Genomic DNA, 18,952 nt, shown 5'->3' with positions numbered 1-18,952 from the left:
AGAAGAGAGTGGTATACCCAAGACATTGTTTATTTGTACTTATGTATTAATCAGCTTGAATTGGCCTTTGGTGCAAGTCCTGAATTGCATTCCAAGTATCTTTTAGAGTATCTAGTGAATTTTTATCCTCTAAATAACAGTCAGTAAATATACTTCTCCACAGATACTGTATTTTAAGGAGGGCAGGGGAATAGTTGATTTTCATTTGAGACTTTGATTTCAGTTATTTGTATGTCTCTTGATGTCAAGACAAGAGAGATTTGATGGTTTTTTATCCTACAAATTAAGCTGATATGTTCATTATGAATGCCAGTGGAAAATTGGCAATTTGCAAAAAGCTAGCAAACTACCAGTGAGCAGTACTCATATTGGAATGGGAAATAAGTTAATTGTAAACTTTTCAGAGCATCTAAAAAAAAAAGGCAGATAAAAGTTTCATCCAGACAAATGACCTTGGTCTAAAATTGTTCCCATACAAGAACCCATTTTATTTAAAATTTGTGAGTAGCATACTGCATATATTGATTGATACAATTGAAATGAATTGCAAGTTTCTAAGCTTGATCCAGCTGAGCCCTGTGGCAGAAGTCTCACTAAGATGTAGTAAGTATGAAAGCAATCTCTTTATTTTCATTTGTCAGAACTATTTTATATTTAACATGAATATATGAGTATAATCTCAGTTACATTTCTTCCAACCTTCTTCATCAGAATGTCCCTTTGCAACTCCAGAATACTACAATGTGTAAACGTCTTGGACATTAAAAAAATGTAGCAGAAAAAAAAAAAAACCAGCTAGAAACAAAAGTAGATATCCTGTCAGAATACGGATTTCATTTTGGAATCAATCCTTCCTTAATGGAATTTATCTAGATCTCTGGAATAATTGCAGCTTTCTACAAGATGTAGTTACCAATGCTCTTATGGTAGTAGCAATCTGCTGTTACAGTAGCAAGTGACAGACATTTTACAATATATAACTGGTTAAAAACCAGATACAAAGAATGTTAATAAATTAATCCCCATTAAAATAGCACAGTGGAGTCATGCAAAGAAGGAGATAATTAATGGAACTAATTTCTGGAGGAAAATATACTTGCTATTTTTGGCACATGCTTCTGTTTTCAAGAGAGGTTTGAAAAAATAATGTGGTAGATAGCTGCATTCATAATGTGGCTAGATACATGAAATTTTGTAAATGTAGCTTTTCAACATTTTGTATCATAAAACTTTTTTTCTCTTTAACTCTGCAGCCCACTAAAAACTCCACTGAAGATGCTGGATGTTTCTAACTGCTCCTTGAACCATGCTGATATGGCCTTTTTAGCCAGTACCTTCCATGCCAATCACTTGGAAGTTCTGGACCTGAGTGGTCACAATATACCTGAGCTTTACCCATCAACATTCTTTAAGCTCCTCAGCCATTGTTCTTCAGTGCTCAGGAGTCTTTCCCTGAAGGACTGTAATATCCAAGACACTCATGTCAGAATGTTGATTTTAGGTTTAAGCCCGTGTCAGAAACTACAGGAGTTTAAGTTTATTGGAAATCCACTGTCATCCCAAGCACTTAAACACTTCTTCACATTTCTCTGTGAATTGCCAATGCTGAAAAATGTGGAGTTCCCAGTTCCAAGGGATTGCTACCCTATTGGCATCACCTACCCCACTGATGATGCCAGTGTTTGCAGATTTGATCACCAAAAATATGAAAGGATAGCCGAGGAGCTTAACCTCATTTTACTCCAAGCAAATATAGAGGATGTGAAGACTTCAACGCCACTCTTTGGGAGTTATGATGCAGCTGTTCAGAAGACAAACAATGAACTGGGAGCTTATTTGATCAAGTCCTTCAAGGACTTGACTTCTCCTTTAGAGAAGTTCACTTCTTCATTTAAGAAAATGAGTTAAATTTATAAAATTGTAAACTGTGATGAGATGATCTGCTAAGTCAGAATTTAAATTAGTCTTTTCTAGATCTGCACCTTCAATTATCAGTTGTGAATTTTCTTTAATTTTTCAGCTGAATTTAATTTGAATAGCCTCTAATCACCTGAGTTACTGTAACTTATGCAATATCTATTGCATACATCTTACACAAGCACTACTTGCTCACAAAAGAGGAGAGGACACTTAATACTGCATTATTTTATTCAAATGCACTTTTTCTCAGTAAATCAAATAGGTGTTTAAGTTTGGCTGATTTATTATACCGGTTCCCTTAGATTTGTCAGCTGGTCTTGTAGTCCTGCAGAAAAAACAGAGAAGTCCTTTCCTAAATCTAGCAGGATGGTCAAAAGATTATGCACATATCCTCACGTATGGCTCCCTAAACTGGTTTTGTTTTTTCTGCTAATGACCTGAATTTACCAATCTGTGTTTTATGTAGTATATTCCAAATAATGGAGGATGTGTAACAGTTTCGATATCCCTGTGCCTCTTTCTTCTGCAGAGGCAAGTGCAATGAGCAGAATTTGTCTTATACACTGCCCTTGGTGAGGAGTAAAATTCCATACTGAGGAGGCAGCAAATCAAATGGTTGGCTGACAGCAGGGAATCTCATCCCACTTAACCAGCAATATTAAGCAGTCTGTGGGGAGTCTGCTGATGTTCTTGCAATGTGTATTTTAGAAAGGTGGGCCAGTGTGTATTTTAGAAAGTGCTGCACAGCCATGCCTCTCATGTCAGCCGGTCAGTGACTCAAGATACTCCCTTCCTGGAATCAGCTTCTTGGCTGGTAGAATGTAGCTCCTTTCAGCTCCTTTCAGCTGTTTTAAAGAAAGTCTAGGATTGTGGTAGTACTGCAAAAAAGACTCATTTGAAAAGACATGCAAAAAAAAAAAAAAAAAAAAGCCAATTTAAAAAACGTGCAAAAGGGACAAGGCTGGTTGCTGACTAACTAGAAGTTCACCTGTGTAAAACACTGCTGGCTTTCTGTCAGGACTGTGTGTTCTCTACAGACTTGCAACCAGTATCAGGGAAAATCACATTTATTTGTCTAGCTTTAGTGCAAGGAAAGTATTAGAATGACAGAGTAAACAGTGTCCCAGGCTCCATACACACAGCATTGGAGCATAAGTAAAAGGGCCAACTGGATTTCAGGACAGTAAGACCACAAGACACACATCTGGGGAGAGTACTATAATTGGGGCCTGAGTGGTAAACAAGTGCTACTCAGCTTCTCACCTGTAAAACTAGAGACTTGGTTAACTTCTAGGCAATTAAAAAATAAATATAATAATATTTTAAAATATATAATAAATATACTTTAACAGTTAATGAAAACTTGATCAAACAGGACTGAAAATGAATGTTTGTAGCAGGAGCTGAAGGTGTCATTGTAGTATTGAGGATCATCATTAAGATAACCAGGACAGTTTATCTGAAATAATACTGGGCCTCATCATCTGAGGGTGAGGAAAAATCTTTATTCCTTTAGGCAGCGCTGATTTGTCAAGCTGTCTGTTTATCTACAATAGGAATATGCAAGCAACTCTTAACCTAATTAATTTTTAAAAACCCCAAAACAAAGCAAAAATTAATGGACTGAGTACTAAGCAGAACTTACAGGTTCCACAGCATGCATTTAAATTATTTTTTTGATGTTAACTTACATTCTAACATGTTTTATTGATTAAACACATGATGGTGAAATTCAAAGTGAATGGTCATGACCTGTTTATGTTTACAGAGCACTTGAAAAATAAAAAGGTAAAGTAAGTTGCTAAACTAAGGAGTTGCAAATACTAAATTACAGAATTGGGTCCCATTCTTTCCCAAAGCTGTCTTTTCTTTGTGGCTTCATCTTCTCTCAAACTCCCATAACTTTGAGAGGTATAAATGCTAGCTGAGATGATTAGTCTTACAAGATCAATAGAAAGTAGATGGATCTGTAATTTGTTAGATGTCCCCCGTTGTTCTGCCACTACATGCATTTGGAAAAAGTTCCTTCCTAGATTTCTTGTAGACCCCCTTTAGATACTTGAAGAGTGCTGTAGATTCTCCACAGTGCCTTCTCTTCTCCAGGCTGAATGGACCCAGCTCTCTCAGCCTACCTTCATAGGAGAGGTGTTACAGACCTCTGATCACCCTTGTGGCTTCCTCTGGATTTGTTCCAATTGGTTCAAATCTTTCATGTCTTGGGATTCCCAGACCATGATAGTTCCATTTAGGCAGCCCACTTGAGTCTATCCCTTTCTTATTTTCTTATGGTGCTGTTTTCCATGTGGAGTACTCCAGTATTCAAAGAGGTTTATGGAAATCACAGTTTATGCAAACTTCATGATCTGCATTGTAAATTCTACTGCTGGAACTGAGCAGTTACATTTTACAATTTTGAGCATCATCTAACTGAAGTCTTTTGGTTGAATGCCTACCTACTTCTTTTAGTTTAATGTGACTGCACCACAGAATGCTAATGCAAAGAAAAAGTATGTTAAAAACAACAAACAAGTAAACATGAGTTCATAAAGCAAAATGATATTTCAACCCAATACATCATTTAATAAAAGTAATTGTTTTAATTACCACACAGTATATAAATAGAACTTAAATTAGAAAAATGTATTAAAAATTATATGCTAGAAATGATAAATGTTAAATCATAGGGGAACGTCTAAACCAATTGCCAAACTCAGAGAGAAATGTCAATGAATTAAGAAACACTTGTGATGGCTTAAAGTCATAAATACAAACCAAGATACTTCCTTAAAGAAAAAAATAAAAGGATATTTTTCCCGTGGTGATACATATTGGGTGATTCTTTACAACCCTACTATTTATTATGTGTAATAGTCCTATTATCTTCAAAATTTTCAGAGCACTACTTGCATACCAATAAAGCAGTCTGCTTCTTCCATTACAAAGTTTTACTGTATCTTGATTAGTAATCACTACATTGTAGTGATAGTGTAGAATAATCACATTGTAGTGATTATTCTGTGATTTTTTTTTTCTTACTGATACTCTTTTTTTCAGCCTTCTGACTTCAGAATTCCAAGACCAAGGTATGAAATACCTTGAGGTATATGCTCATGGGACAAGACGACTTTTACATTTTCTTTTGGCATCCCCTACTGGTGTACAGCTGTGAAGACTCCTCCATGACACTGAAGATCTCAAAACAGCTCCTATGCTTCTCTGGCTAAATCCTTTTGAATATTAATAACAGCCGAAGAAATGGCAGGTTAATGGCAAAATATTTCTATTGTCTTCAAGCAACATTATTTCATTGCCTCAGTGAATATACCATCTCCTTAAACAGTACATCTAATTACACTACTTTGCTTGTTTCACATAATTTATTTTGATTTTGGTTTAGGTTTTGTGTTTTTTTAAATCTTAATAACAGAGAAAGAAATGTCAAATTTGTCATTCAAACTAAACCATGATAAATATGCTTTGTGATAATGCAGTGAGGCAATGCATAATTTTCCATCACTTCATAAGTCATATGAAGATGATGAAAAATCAGCATAAAAATTCCAACTCTATTCCTTGAGGACTGGACAGATTTTTTTTCCCATTATTATTATTACTTCTAAAAATGTACTTCTTCCAAAAAGAATGGAAAAGCATTAGTGACATTAACATCTTTCTATTTATTGTAGCTGCAGCACTTCCCAATGTAGAAACCTACAATCTCACTTTAGGCACCTGGCATATCTGAAAACATGATCAAACCAGGCTCCCTAGAAGATTCAAAGGAGACAAACTAGCACATCAGATTAAGAAATGAGGAATTCTCTGTTGGCTATAGAAGGATTGGGCAGCTGCACTTTTAGATCAATTTTTTTTAAGATGCCAAGCATACACTGTTTTCTCACGATTATTAAGCATGCTCATGTGAATTTTGTCAAGAAAGGGACTCAGAAATGGACAACCCCTGTCTGGTCTACAGACTGAACACACAGGGTGTGCACACGAATGGGAGGTAAAGGATCTTTCTGTGGATACTTATGAAGAATAGAAAATAAATAATTTTTAATAGAAATCAAATATACTCCTGAAAGCTGATGTTGATCAATGACACCGTCCAAATGACAAATGATTTCTAATTACAGATTTTGCTCATTCTTTGAATGCTCATTAATCTCTAGTGAGTATAAAATGGGAGTATGCATTGTTAAATATTAATACTTCCCATTCATCTTAAAATGCAGTTATGATTTTCAGTTAGATGGAATAATATTATCATCTGTGTCCTATCACATTGTCTATTGGACAGAACTAATCTCTTCCTTTTTTGATAGCTTTGACTCTTCACCCACACATATCTTTATCTTTTATTTTTTTTTTAATCAAAACATGTGATTTCTTCAAAGATAAAGTTCACTGATATTTAAATAAACATAAAAATCCCTATTATCTAACCTCCCCCCCCCACTCCCCTTCCCTCCTCCCCAGTTGTTTGGGTTTTTTTTGAATATAGGTTGTTAGTATTCTTCTAGAGTTAATGACTAGAATATGCCTTTTCTGTAGAAGGGATTTATGAAGCATAAACAGCTCAGTCCCTTGCTAAATAGGTAATATCTGCCTGGAGCAGAGAGTACAGGAGTCTTTGCTCCCAAGTGCACATTTTCATTTTATACAATCTATTTTTTTTTCCAGGTATAGGCTATAGAGTAAGAAAATTTAATTTCATATATAATGAACATATTTGCTATGCACCTTAATTTTCAAAACAAAAGTCTTGAAAGTGTGCCTTATATTAAAGTCAAGGATAATGCTGACACCAGTGACATTAATAAACATCCTCAAAACACTGAGGGTATTTCTGTGTGTATAAGTAGCACAGGGACAGGAAGAAGGTTTGCCATTATTCATGCTGAATTGCCAGCACCATCTACAACATTGCTTTCTGTATGCCAGCTCTTCTCCAGGAAGCATCTGGGCTTGGACAGCACATCCCCTAGATTAGAGTGGGGGGGGGGGCGGGAACACACAGGGTAAATTCATGCTTTTAGTTTTAGTATTACCTTCCTTACATGCACAGGTCAGCTACTGTCCGCATTGTAGCAAGGGTGTAGAGCCAGCAGTGTTTCTGGCCTCGCTATGCAAACTTCTGCCTATTTGACTGTACTATGCTGAATGTTGAAACCTAGCTTAGCGTTTTTGTCCTCTTTGATAAAGGATTATTAAGGTTTCCCTTTTTTTTTCATTAGAATATAGCAATAGTGAAGTAATAATTTTATTCCTGCTCCAGTTTAAGAAGAGATGAGTTCATCTATGTCCTAGATTGCAAGATAATGTGTGTATTCTATTTGCCATCTGTTAGAAGTGTAGCAGTTATCTTCTGTTAATTGGGCAGTTTTCTTTATTTCTTCCACAAACCAATCCTCCCTCTGGGGAGACATCTGCTGTTAATCGGCCACTGAGTGTCACTGCATGACTGATAAAACTTACATCATCCCATTGTGAGATGGTCCAACCAGCAGGAAGAGCCAAGCATTCTGTCCTGAATATAATCTGAGATTTTAGGACACCAGTGCAGCCTTTTTCCCATTGGATTCCCAGAGAAGTAGCTGTCTTCTCCACTAGATTCCCCGAGGAAGACCAGGCCCATCTATGCCACTACTGGACTTTCAGAGGAAAACTCCACCCTTCTACAAGATCACTGCTGCAACAGAGCCACACCTGTCACTGCAGGAGAACTGCAGCCACCATCCAATCGGACTGCTACCAACAGCCTGACCCACAGGGTGTCGGGTTGTATTCTGACTATGTCAGTAGTTTTTTGTTGATGTTTGTACTATTACATTTTGTATTTTTTAGCTTTCCTAGTAAAATACTGATATTCCAATTCCCATATCTTTGCCTGAGAGTCTTTTAATTTCAAAATTATAATAATTTAGAGGGAGGAGGTTTAAATTTTCCATTTCAGGGGAGGCTTCTGCCTTCCTTAGCAGACACCTCTCTTTTCAAACCAAGACAATCTATTTGTATATTTGTATACAATATATTTGTATATTTGTATATTAGTATATATTCATTGCATAAATACAACAGACAACAGATCTAGACAGAAAAGATCAATCTCACACTTTTTAACTTTACTAATGTTAGTTGCACAGTGATTGGATTTTTTTTATTTGTCCACTAAAATTAGCAAAATATGCTAATTCTGGATTAATAAAATTAGTATTTTATTTAAATGCAAAATCTAATTACTATATTGCAAACAAATTCTTCACATAGTGTTCAATAAAAAAAACAACTGATATGGCTGGGAACTTTTCCCATTTCCAATAGGCTTTATTTAAATTTGATTGTCAGCAGGAAATATCTGCAGTGCAGATATAATTATCTTTTCTCGCATTTGTGACACTTGTAGAGACTTGTTTAAACTCATTCCACTGTGACTCAACTGGAACTAACTCATTATTACCCATATATCCTTCAAAGACTGAAAGCATGCTTATTGTTAATTAAAAATGCAATGACATGTTTCCAATGACAATGTATGTGCTGATTGATTTTTTATGTGCCCTCACTTCTCATTCCATTTCTATTCAGCTGTTAATTGAATGTGTTTGCCTCACTAACCAGTAGCCTCCTGTGATGGAGCAATTGCACCAGTGAACAGAGGAAAAGCTATAAATGTCATCTACCCAGACCTTTGATAAGGTCCCGCACAACGTTCTTACTTCTGTATTGGAGACGTATGGATTTGCTGACTGAACTTTCAGAGGGATAAAGAATTGGATGGATCGATGAATGGAAGGATGGAAGGATGAATGGATGGATGGATGGATGGATGGATGGATGGATGGATGGATGGATGGATGGATGGATGTTTAAAGAGTTACAGTCAATGGTTCAACGTACAAGTGGAAACCAGTATCAAGAGGTCTCTCTCAGGGGTGTGCACTGCGACTGATACTATTCAATATATTTATTGATGATGTAGACAGGGGGATTGAGAGCACCCTCAGCAGAATTGCAGGTGACACCAAGCTGAGTAGTGCAGTTGACATATCTGAGGGATGGGATGCCATCCAGAGACTGGACAGGCTGGAGGAGCAAGCCCATGTAAATATACAAAGTTCAGCAAGGCAAAGTGTCAGTACAGACTGGGTGATGCAGGTATTAAAAGCAGCCAGACAGAGAGAAGGAGTTGGGGACACTGTTAGGTGAAAAATTGGACATGAAGTGCTATTATGCGCTTGAAGACCTAAAAGCCAACTGCACCAAATGTAGCCAGCAGGTTGGGGAAGGTAATTTTCCCTTTCTAATCTGCTGTTGTGAGACCACAACATGTGTATTGCGTCCAAATCTGGTGTCCTCGGTAAAGGAAAGAAGTGGACTTGGAGTGAACCCAGAAGATTACCAGGGTAATGGAACACCTCTCTTATGAGGAAAAACTGAGAGAGTTGGTGATTTTCAGCCTGGAGAAGACTGTGGGGACACCTTCTTGTGGCCTTTCTATATGTATAAATGCAGCCTATATGAAAGATGAGAAAGACTTTTTACCATGGGTCTCTAGTGATAGGACAAGGAGCAATGGTTTTAAACTGAGAGAATAAAGGTTTAGATTGTATGCAAGGAAGAGCTTTTTTAGAATAAGGATGGTGACACATTGGAATAGGTTGTCTAGAGAGCTTGTAGACTCTCCATTAGTGGAAATGTTCAAGGCCAGGTTAGAGGGAGCTCTGAGCAACCAGATCTAAAGTCAGGTGTCTCTGCCCAAGGCAGATGCTTAAAACAAGAAATTCTTTAAAGGTCCCTTCCAACCCAAAGCATTCTACGATACTGTGATTGCAGATCACAGTAAGTGACATCACCTCTGGTTGAAAAACTCACAGAAGAAAAACTGAAAGAAGAATGAGAATAGTATAGAGGCAATTTAAAATCAGTTGATTTTGAATTTAGAGTCATGTGATTTTGATCTGTAATGTATGATCTATATGATCAGTTTGGTATACGCATACTGCGTAACACATTCTATACTCATTCTAAAAAAAACCAAAGGATATTTTATAACAAAATAGGGCAACGGCGCATTTTTCACGAAGCAAGAACATAGACAGATGACTGTGGATACAAATAAAAAACGGCTGAATTTCTTCACTTTCCTTCATTGCGCACAGAAGCCTGACACTACACCGTTTTGTTTTTTTGCATTCAGTGAATTGCACACTATTGAAGCTGAGCCAGGCTGTTCAGCTTTGCCGCTTTTCAGCATCTCAGCTCCCCTAACACAGCGTGACACCTCTCAAGATCATTATGCCTTCACCAGGCTGGAATGTGCCCTCTGATGCCAAGAGCTCGGCAGCAGATGGAAGAGCATGGACATCTGCCAGCAGTTTGCAGCTTGCCCAGGAAAGTGCAGTGTCCTTGGAATGTGCAGCAAATCCCATTTCTTGGCAAGATCGGGCTAAGGGAGCAGTGCTGGGAGACTTTCTCCTTGAGAAATGGAGTGGAAAAGCTTTTCGCTAAGATTCAGACGACTAGAGAGGCAGAACACGGCGTTCCGGAGCTGGCCGAAGGGAAGTGCCGCTTCCCGGCGTCTTTCGGCAGAAGCGGTGCTCCGGAGCGCATCGCTGCCGCTCCAGTCATCTGTGCGCGAAGTAGCCGCTTCTTCGCCTCTGGCAGCCAGAGATCGCGGTAGCTTGCAAGAGGCGAAGAACGAAGAAGCCGCGAAGAAGCCGGCTTGTGTGCGAAGCTCGCAGACTGCTGGAGGACGGCGGCTGGCACTCTCCTGCCTGTTGAATTCACTCTTGGCATGCAGCTGGAAGGCGTTCCAGGACAACTTTCCTGGGTTTTTGCGTATTCCTGATGCATCCCTCCTTGGAAAATCTTGCTCGTCCTCTGAGGCTCCCAGATGCAGGCAACACGATGGTAGCTGCTGAAAAGAAGGGCGGCGGTGAGTTGCTCAAGAAAGAAGAACATAGGCGGCTGACTGCGCTTGGCAAGGAGCAGCTGCTGGGTTTTTGCAATTGCCTTCACTGCACACAGAAGCCCGCTGCTCTGCTGCTTGGTTTTCCGCATTCAGTCACTTGCACAATATTGAAGCTGAGCCAGGCTGTTCAGCTTGGCTGCTTTTCAGCATCTCAGCTCCCCTAACGCAGCGTGACGACTCTCGAGGTTTTTTGCCTTCGCCAGGCTGGAATGTGCCTGCTACTACCAAGAGCTGGGCAGGAGCAGGCAGAGAGCACGGCCATCTGCCAGCAGTTTGCAGCTTGCCCAGGAAAGTGCAGTGTCCTTGGAATGTGCAGCAAATCCCATTTCTTGGCAAGATCGGGCTAAGGGAGCAGTGCTGGGAGACTTTCTCCTTGAGAAATGGAGTGGAAAAACTTTTCGCTAAGATTCAGATGACTAGAGAGGCAGAACACGGCGTTCCGGAGCTGGCCGAAGGGAAGTGCCGCTTCCCGGCGTCTTTCGGCAGAAGCGGTGCTCCAGAGCGCACCACTGCCGCTCCAGTCATCTGTGCGCTAAGTAGCCGCTTCTTCGCCTCTGGCAGCCAGAGATCGCGGTAGCTTGCAAGAGGCGAAGAAGTAAGCCACCAAGAAGCCGGCTTGTGTGCGAAGCTCACAAACTGCTGGAGGACGGCGGCTGGCACTCTCCTGCCTGTTGAATTCACTCTTGGCATGTGGCTGGAAGGCGTTCCAGGACAACTTTTCTGGGTTTTTGCGTAGTCCTGATGCATCCCTCCTTGGAAAATCTTGCTCGTCCTCTGAGGCTCCCAGATGCAGGCAACACGATGGTAGCTGCTGAAAAGAAGGGTGGCGGTGAGTTGGTCAAGAAAGAAGAACATAGGCGGCTGACTGTGCTTGGCAAGGAGCAACTGCTGGATTCTTGTATTTGCCTTCACTGCACAGAGTGAAGTGCAGGGGGGTGAGCCCAGAAAGAAGTTTTTGATCTCTCTTCAGAACACAAGGCACATCATCACCTCATTCATCTTTTTCTGGGACTCCGAGCATCTAAAGACTAAGAGGGTCTCTTGCTTGCTAAAGTGTGTTCAGCAAAAAATCTTTGTCCCATCAGCAAATTTGAACACAACTACAGTAGAGTCAATTCCAATGGTGGCAGGTGAATACCCTACCCTAGTAGTAACATGCCACTATTAGAAGACTGTGTAAAAAAATATTCCGGTACGAAGTAATCAGAGGGAAAAATAAAATTGGGAAGAACTGCACATGGTTCTGGAAAACACCTCCTGCAACAGTCTTACAGCCATCATTTGCTGGTATCATTTTTAATCCTTGGGGTTCTTTTTAATTTGGTATAAGATAAAATATGACTGCATCTTGATGTTTTCTTAATAGAAGTACAACCATTTCTTAACAGCATAGAAGTAAGCCATTTGAATATGTGCAAATGGCCTTTTGGAAGACATATGCTATAGCACACGGTGAAAGTAATTAGCTAGAAATAGAAATTCAAAGGTTGAAAACTATTTGGAATCAAGTAAGTCTAAGGTGATAGAAGAAGAAAACAGCAGTTTTCCTCTTTTGGTGAAAAAAAGAGGAGGCAATTGTACAGTGCAGGTGTATTGTTTCACTTCCTGAAAAACGGAGTAGGTTTGCTATTGCCAATGGTTTTCATTAGGAAAGAAGAGATTCCTTTGGAGAAAAAAACTTCCAACTGACTTTACATCAATGTTATGATACTCAATTTCACCAATCATGAACAAAAATTCTCATCACTTGCTACGGAAATCATGATGGTCACGGAGACAAGGATGCCTAGGCTATGCATCAGGAACATCAAAAAGCATTAGATTGCAGGTAAGACTGAGCTCCTCTACTAGTGAGAAGAGACTGCAATAAAGACATTGTCCTTTAAGAGTCTTCAGGATTAACAGCAGATCCAATTTTTTCATGTGAAGTATTTATGAATACAATTAACCTTGAAAATAGCATTGTTTTCAAAAACCTGTTGCCAGTATCTCTTCTAATGATACACGGTTCTTTTCAGTAGAAAAAGAAAAGCACTTTTTTTCAAACTGTTGTGCACTCTTAAACAATCGACAAGAAAAGGAGTATTTTTTCATGCTGGAAATGATGTTAACTACAAAAATGCCTTGTAGCACACTTGGCACGGTAGTCTCTTGATGAGCAGCATTTTTTGATTCATTGAACAAGTTTCACATTGACTATTTTTCAACTTGAATTCATGGCGCCTTTGTACTTAGGAAGCATCCGTGAAGAATTCCTTGGGTTTTATTTTGTACTCAATCCTAAATGCAATGCAGGTTCTGCATTCTGCCATCTGTCTAGCTTTCCCATTTGATGCAGCTTCTGGGAGGTATTTTCAGCCTCAAGGACTACCTGCAAGAATCATGTTAAATACATGCATTTTACTCCTTGCTTCATGCAAAACTATTTTTCCTTTACAGCACAATAATAAGAGGAAAATAATGATGATAGATTCAATTCTTGTAGTAATACAAAGAGGACTATTATCATCATTAGAAACCAAGCAAGTCATATTTCTTGCACATGCAGTACAACCACTAATGCAAGGGACCCTGTCCATTCAAAATGAATCTCTATCATAGGAGTGGATCAAATTTTTCTATTGCTATTTTGCTTCAACCAGAAAATTCATTCTTTTGACAGCCAACTCATGACTGCAACCTAACTTCCAACTACTGCTTTCAAAGGGTGGAGACATGTCTGTTTAGAAAACAATACGGTACAGTACACAATAGCAGATCAGGACATACACATTCAAAAGAAAACAAAGATCCAAGGACAGAGTCATTCACATCTGCAAGCCCTCAAGAATGTACAGGTCAAATGTCTCCAGAAAACTAGGCTGGTGGCACAAATTTTCTATGTTGGCACCAGCAGAAGCAGCTGCTATCTTTATAGGATGCAATCTTACAGCACCCTTCAGAGAAAATTTCTGTACCCCTGCCCAATACACCTTCTGCTCTATTCCTTGGACTTCACGTTTGCAGTTCCACAGAGTCCTGCAAACGGACTCAAAGTTCAGGTCATAGATTTCCAAGATTTAGAAATCTTGTGTTAAGTTGATTTATTTCATCTTTCGTCCCGTCGAAGCATACTGAAAGATTAAATATGTCAAGTATGTCACGTGTATTTTGCATGTTAGCTCTCCTTCACATTCAAACTTCTCACAGACCCCTGTGATGCCTTACTGTAAAAAATATAGGGCTGCAAAGAGTGGTTGCGGGAAGTTAGAATAGCCAGAAAACAGTGGAAACAATCTAATAATAGAACTTTGAATTTCCGAATAGAATTGCACCATGTAAGGTCAAAATAGAAGATTTCAATTCTTTTCATATAAGGATGAGTGTGGGGAAGAGAGAATCCAGACAGGCCTTTTTTTTTTTTGGAAAACAGGAAATAAACTAAGAAAAATATTCAAGCTATAACAGATATGAGTTTTCTCTCACACTTTAAGATTTTCTTTGTATTTCAGATTAAAAATATTAGGTAGCTAAATGGTCAGCCATTATTTTAAAAAGCGTCTGGACATCAAAAGGTATCAATTTCTGCAGGACTTGGATGTCAGGTATTCCTGAAAACCTTGATTTCACTGCTGCCCAACCCTGATTCAATCCACTTCAATGCAGCTGTATTTCCGATGCTCAGTGAAACTCTCCATGGAATGCATATTGTTTAGAAATCATCTGCAGAAAAAGCCAGATCCTTTGGAAGATCTTTTTCTGGAAATGGTATTTGAATGCTTTGTACAAACACACAGATGGGATTCCTGCTGTCTTCTTCAGGCCACTTCCTCCAGAGACCTCTCCATTAAATCTCTATAGTTCTACTCTTCTGGTGATTCAAAGTCAGCACTGGCATTGTCCAACTGCATGGAATTACTGTATGCTAGAGCTGCACACTGAGGACTTCTGTGCGCAGCATCACGTGAGCCCTACTAATGTCACCCTGTTGCTAAAAACTCAGATAGCTCAGCTGGCTGACAGCTGGCTCTTAAAGGACAAGATTGTGCACTGATTTTGGAATACAAATGAGGTACTAAAAAGGAGGCTGGAGGATTTCAATATTTCTGCCTCCAGCTTCAGCAACACTAAATCTTGGTCTTATGCATTCTTTTTAGCCATTTTCGTAATGTGAATGTTGGCCATTATGGAATATGCTGTGGTACAACAGGCGGTCTTTGCCCTTTTGGTACACACAAATTAGACAACTCTTATTTCAGAATAATTAGATGCCTTATACAGACTACTCTCTATGTAGCTCTCCTTCTGGTTTCTTCTTGCCATGGTTCACCCCTTTACTTTATTTCCTCCTTTTTCTGAACCCCACAAACTCCTGCCTTTCTTACGTTCTCAGTCTCATGTCTATATGCTGGCTCCTGGGCCAGCAGAAATATGTAGCTTTTGTTTTGGTGCAAAGTGACAATCACCACTATGACTATTTTAGAGCTTTAGCTCTCAGATATCCCACCTTCTCTTTAGTTTCTTTTGTAATTATGGTTGTCATTGGTTTTAAATACAGGTCAAGCTTTAGCATTTTGGTGTTTGACTTACTGCAAAAAGGATTTCTGTCCTTTCTCAGAAGGTTCTTGCATGTCTTCTGCCCCAGCAGTGTGATTATGGTTTGGACCTGCTCTTTCTTCCTTTTTCCATGGGTGTGGGACTTGGAACGCAGCTATTAGAGAAGAAGGATTAATGCTACGATGACCTAGCCATATAAAGTTATCTTATACTTTGCAAGTACAGACAGATACTGATTGAGTTCTGTTTGGTGTTCCCTTTTCTTCCTTATGGGACTATTGTCAGCTTCACTGGGTTCAGACTGGAGTGGATCCAAGTCCATTTGTACTGTCTATCCAGAAAGCTGTCTAAAACCTTACTGCATACCACCTTGAGGTGGAGACAGTCTTCTAAGCTCCAGTTAAGGCTGCCCAGCCAGAGACAGGACAGGAGTTACCACAACACTAAAACCACCCAGCTGTCAGTGGAGTGAAGATGTCTGATGTGTTGTGAATGGAGTTGAATTCAATTCCCTCCTACATCTGCTCATGATGTTCCTTTAAGTGTCTGAAGAAGAATACTCAAAGTCACTTGAGGTTTATTTGTGAAAAACACAGAAGAGATGCATGTAGAAAAAAACCCTGAAAAACAGAACCAGGATAAAATCAAAACTATTCTCACCCTATTCAAGCAAATGTTCTAAACAAAAAATGCAATTATGAGTATCACAGAGAAGCTAAAGGCTGAATATTTAGTTCCAATATAAAGAGACTGCTAAATTTGTCTTTTATTCACCATGCTTTATTCAGTACCATGTTTTATTCATCATATTGTATTTTTTTTTATTAATTAGCATATTTTAATTTCATTTGCTGGGACACGTTTTGTTCAGCAGCAGTCGCTTGCAAATCTTTCTCTCTTGCAGGGTAAGAATTGCCAGAATAGCTTTTGGTTTGTTTTCTGCAAAACTCCCCTATTCAGTAACTGTAGTGAGTTCAGTGAAATACTTAGTACATAGGAAATAAATATTTTCCTTTGACAAAATTAGTGAAACTGAAGAACAGGCAAGAAATCTTTATAAATGACCTCTAATACATCTGATCTCTTCTTAATTTAAGTCATATTATGTTTTGGCCACACACAGAACAGTTGAAAAAAGCAACAGGAAAAAAAGATGGTAGTAAGATTTTTACTGTGGAAGAAGCAGCACAGCAGCTCTGTACTTGGAGACAGCTATCTCAACAATATTAAAGCCTATCAATAGAAAAAGGCAAATGAACACTACTGTTGCAAGAAGGTTGTCATACATGAAACTGAAACAAGCTTCCCAATATAATCCTACACCTTTTAAATTAATATCCTTAAGCTCAAAAGTTATGGACTACAGGTCAATTCTTCTGAACAAGTATGAACTTTGCATACAAAGGTCTTTCTCTCCTTAAAATATGCATCAGTCAACAACAGAGCAGGACTGTATGAACATGCCTAATTGTGCCTAATGCTCTCTCCATACTGCCTTCAAGTAAAAGTACCCTGTGTGAAAATTATTGTGTGTAAGATAATAATTTATGACAGAAATTTAGCACCTGTTTCAATGAATGAATGCATGGCCAGAGATTCAAAACTACCTCTGGTTAATTCTAAAAGCAGCAACTGTATGCATTATTTTGTAGGAATTTTTAATATAATCTTATACCTAGACAACGAAGCTTTACTTTTGAAGAGAACATGTTGACTGTGTGTTGTAGATGTCGGTGAACCCAATGGGAAGAATGATGATGTCTGACTCCAGTTCAGAAGGCTGAATGATTTCTTTCTTATAATTATGCTATAATACATTAATATACTATATAAAAGAGGATACTAAAAACTACATGCTACTTTCTCTAACTATCATATCTAACTACCCACAACTCGTGACCCTATTCGCCAGAGTCCAGACACAGGTGGATCTGATCGGCCATCAGGCCCAAATAATCCACCATGATCCAACCAAGCATTTGCTCTAGGTAAACAATTCTCCAAACACATTCCACAAGAGAAAAACAAGGAGCAGAAATAGAAATTGTTTTCTCTTTTATTTCTCTCTGTGCACCTCAATGAAAAATCCTGAGAGAGAGAGAGAAATGTGCTTGCCACAACTGTGACTGATGGTTGCATTATTTTTTAAAAGTCTTTAAATAGCACCCAGCATGACCTTCTCTATCATTCTTCCAGGTACAAAGGTTAAAGATAGTTTGCTGTCTAAGGTACAGCTGCATTGATATTGCTCAAAAGAAATTTTTACAAAATAATCCTAAAGATAGTTTTATTCTCAAGTAGAAAGTGCAGAATTTATGTAGCACAGGATCACAGGATTTTAAGGGGAACACCACTTTTCTATCCAGAAAAAAGATAAATTATTTCTCTCTGTGGAAGATGATCAAATCTCCACCTTGTTCACAACTTTAAAGTATTTTAAATTCCAGAACTGAGAATATTGAAACATCTAAAGACACATATCTGTTCTGGGAATTCATAATGAAGATGGTAGTAATTTTTTTTCTTCCTTCTCAATCTTTCAGTCAGAAGTGCTTTCTTGTTCCTATTGCCTCTGCTGTGAACTGTGGGAAATCATGCACTGAGATGCTGCTTTTTGCTTTTCCATGCTCTTCTTCACTGGGCTGAAGGTTTCTCTTAGCCTGAGATCCACCATACAACATTGGTTTTACTTGTTAGACTTTTATTTGTTTGCTGTAGAAGTTTTTACAGTCTGAAAGACAACCTTAGCTATGCTTCTCATTACTTTAGTTTTTATTTTGAGCACCAGCTAACATGCTCCTAATGAAGCAGGACTACAAGCTTCATTAATGCTTAATAAAAGTTGTATTTTTTTGTTTTGTTTTGTTTCTTTTTGTTTTCTGTGGTGGTTTGATATTTTGGCTCTCTTGCCCATTGCAAACTTGGAATGGAAGCAAGCTCTGCTATTCCCTTGGCTACATTTCCCCAAAGGTTCTTCCTTGTGCAAAAGAGCCTGTGCTAGGAAGGACTCCCAACCTGCTGCAGAGTTCACTGCTGCTGCTTCCCAGCTCTCCCTGTGTCCAATACAAGTGCAGGGCAAGCCCTAGAGTGCTTTTCATGCATCGCTAGCCAAGATACACAGTGGCACAGCACATTTTGGAAGGCAAAAAGTGTGCTTGTCATTGATACCCGACTTTGCAAAATGCCCCATGGCACCACACACTTCTTTTGTGTGTGATTGGTATCAATCCTCACTCATTATTTTAAGTTCTTATTCTCTTTTATAAACCAACATAAAGTCCTGTTTCCACTTGGAATACCTCATGTCTTTCAAAGTGCTTTTGGAGCTGTTTTCTGCAGAAGTTTGATATTTTGGTATGGTGTATATAGGGGCAGCTGTTCACAAGTGCAACATGTACATTGAAGCATATTGATGTGGCCTCATCATAGTGTGACTGCTGCATGAAGTTCTATAAATATTTAAGTCCAGTGCATTCTACTGAGTTTTTAAAGGAATATGCAGTGAGGCTTGGCCACTTC

At 38.8% G+C, this 18,952-nt stretch overlaps 1 protein-coding gene across 1 annotated transcript; it reads left to right on the top strand.

Moving 5' to 3' along the window:
• Nucleotides 1-1,248: 1,248 nt before the first annotated feature.
• Nucleotides 1,249-1,908, top strand: LRRC14B (leucine rich repeat containing 14B; the record flags this gene model as incomplete). The annotated part of the gene is made up of 1 exon (XM_053939157.1): nt 1,249-1,908. A coding segment is annotated over one exon (660 nt), but the record flags the coding sequence as incomplete, so codon positions are not given.
• Between the last annotated feature and the right edge of the window lie 17,044 nt (nt 1,909-18,952).

Source organism: Vidua chalybeata, chromosome 1 (genome assembly GCF_026979565.1).
Source record: "Vidua chalybeata isolate OUT-0048 chromosome 1, bVidCha1 merged haplotype, whole genome shotgun sequence".
In the NCBI taxonomy this organism is placed as follows: Eukaryota; Metazoa; Chordata; class Aves; order Passeriformes; family Viduidae; genus Vidua; species Vidua chalybeata.
Note: the sequence above shows the minus strand (reverse complement) of the source record. Positions and strands in the feature narration are given on the sequence as shown.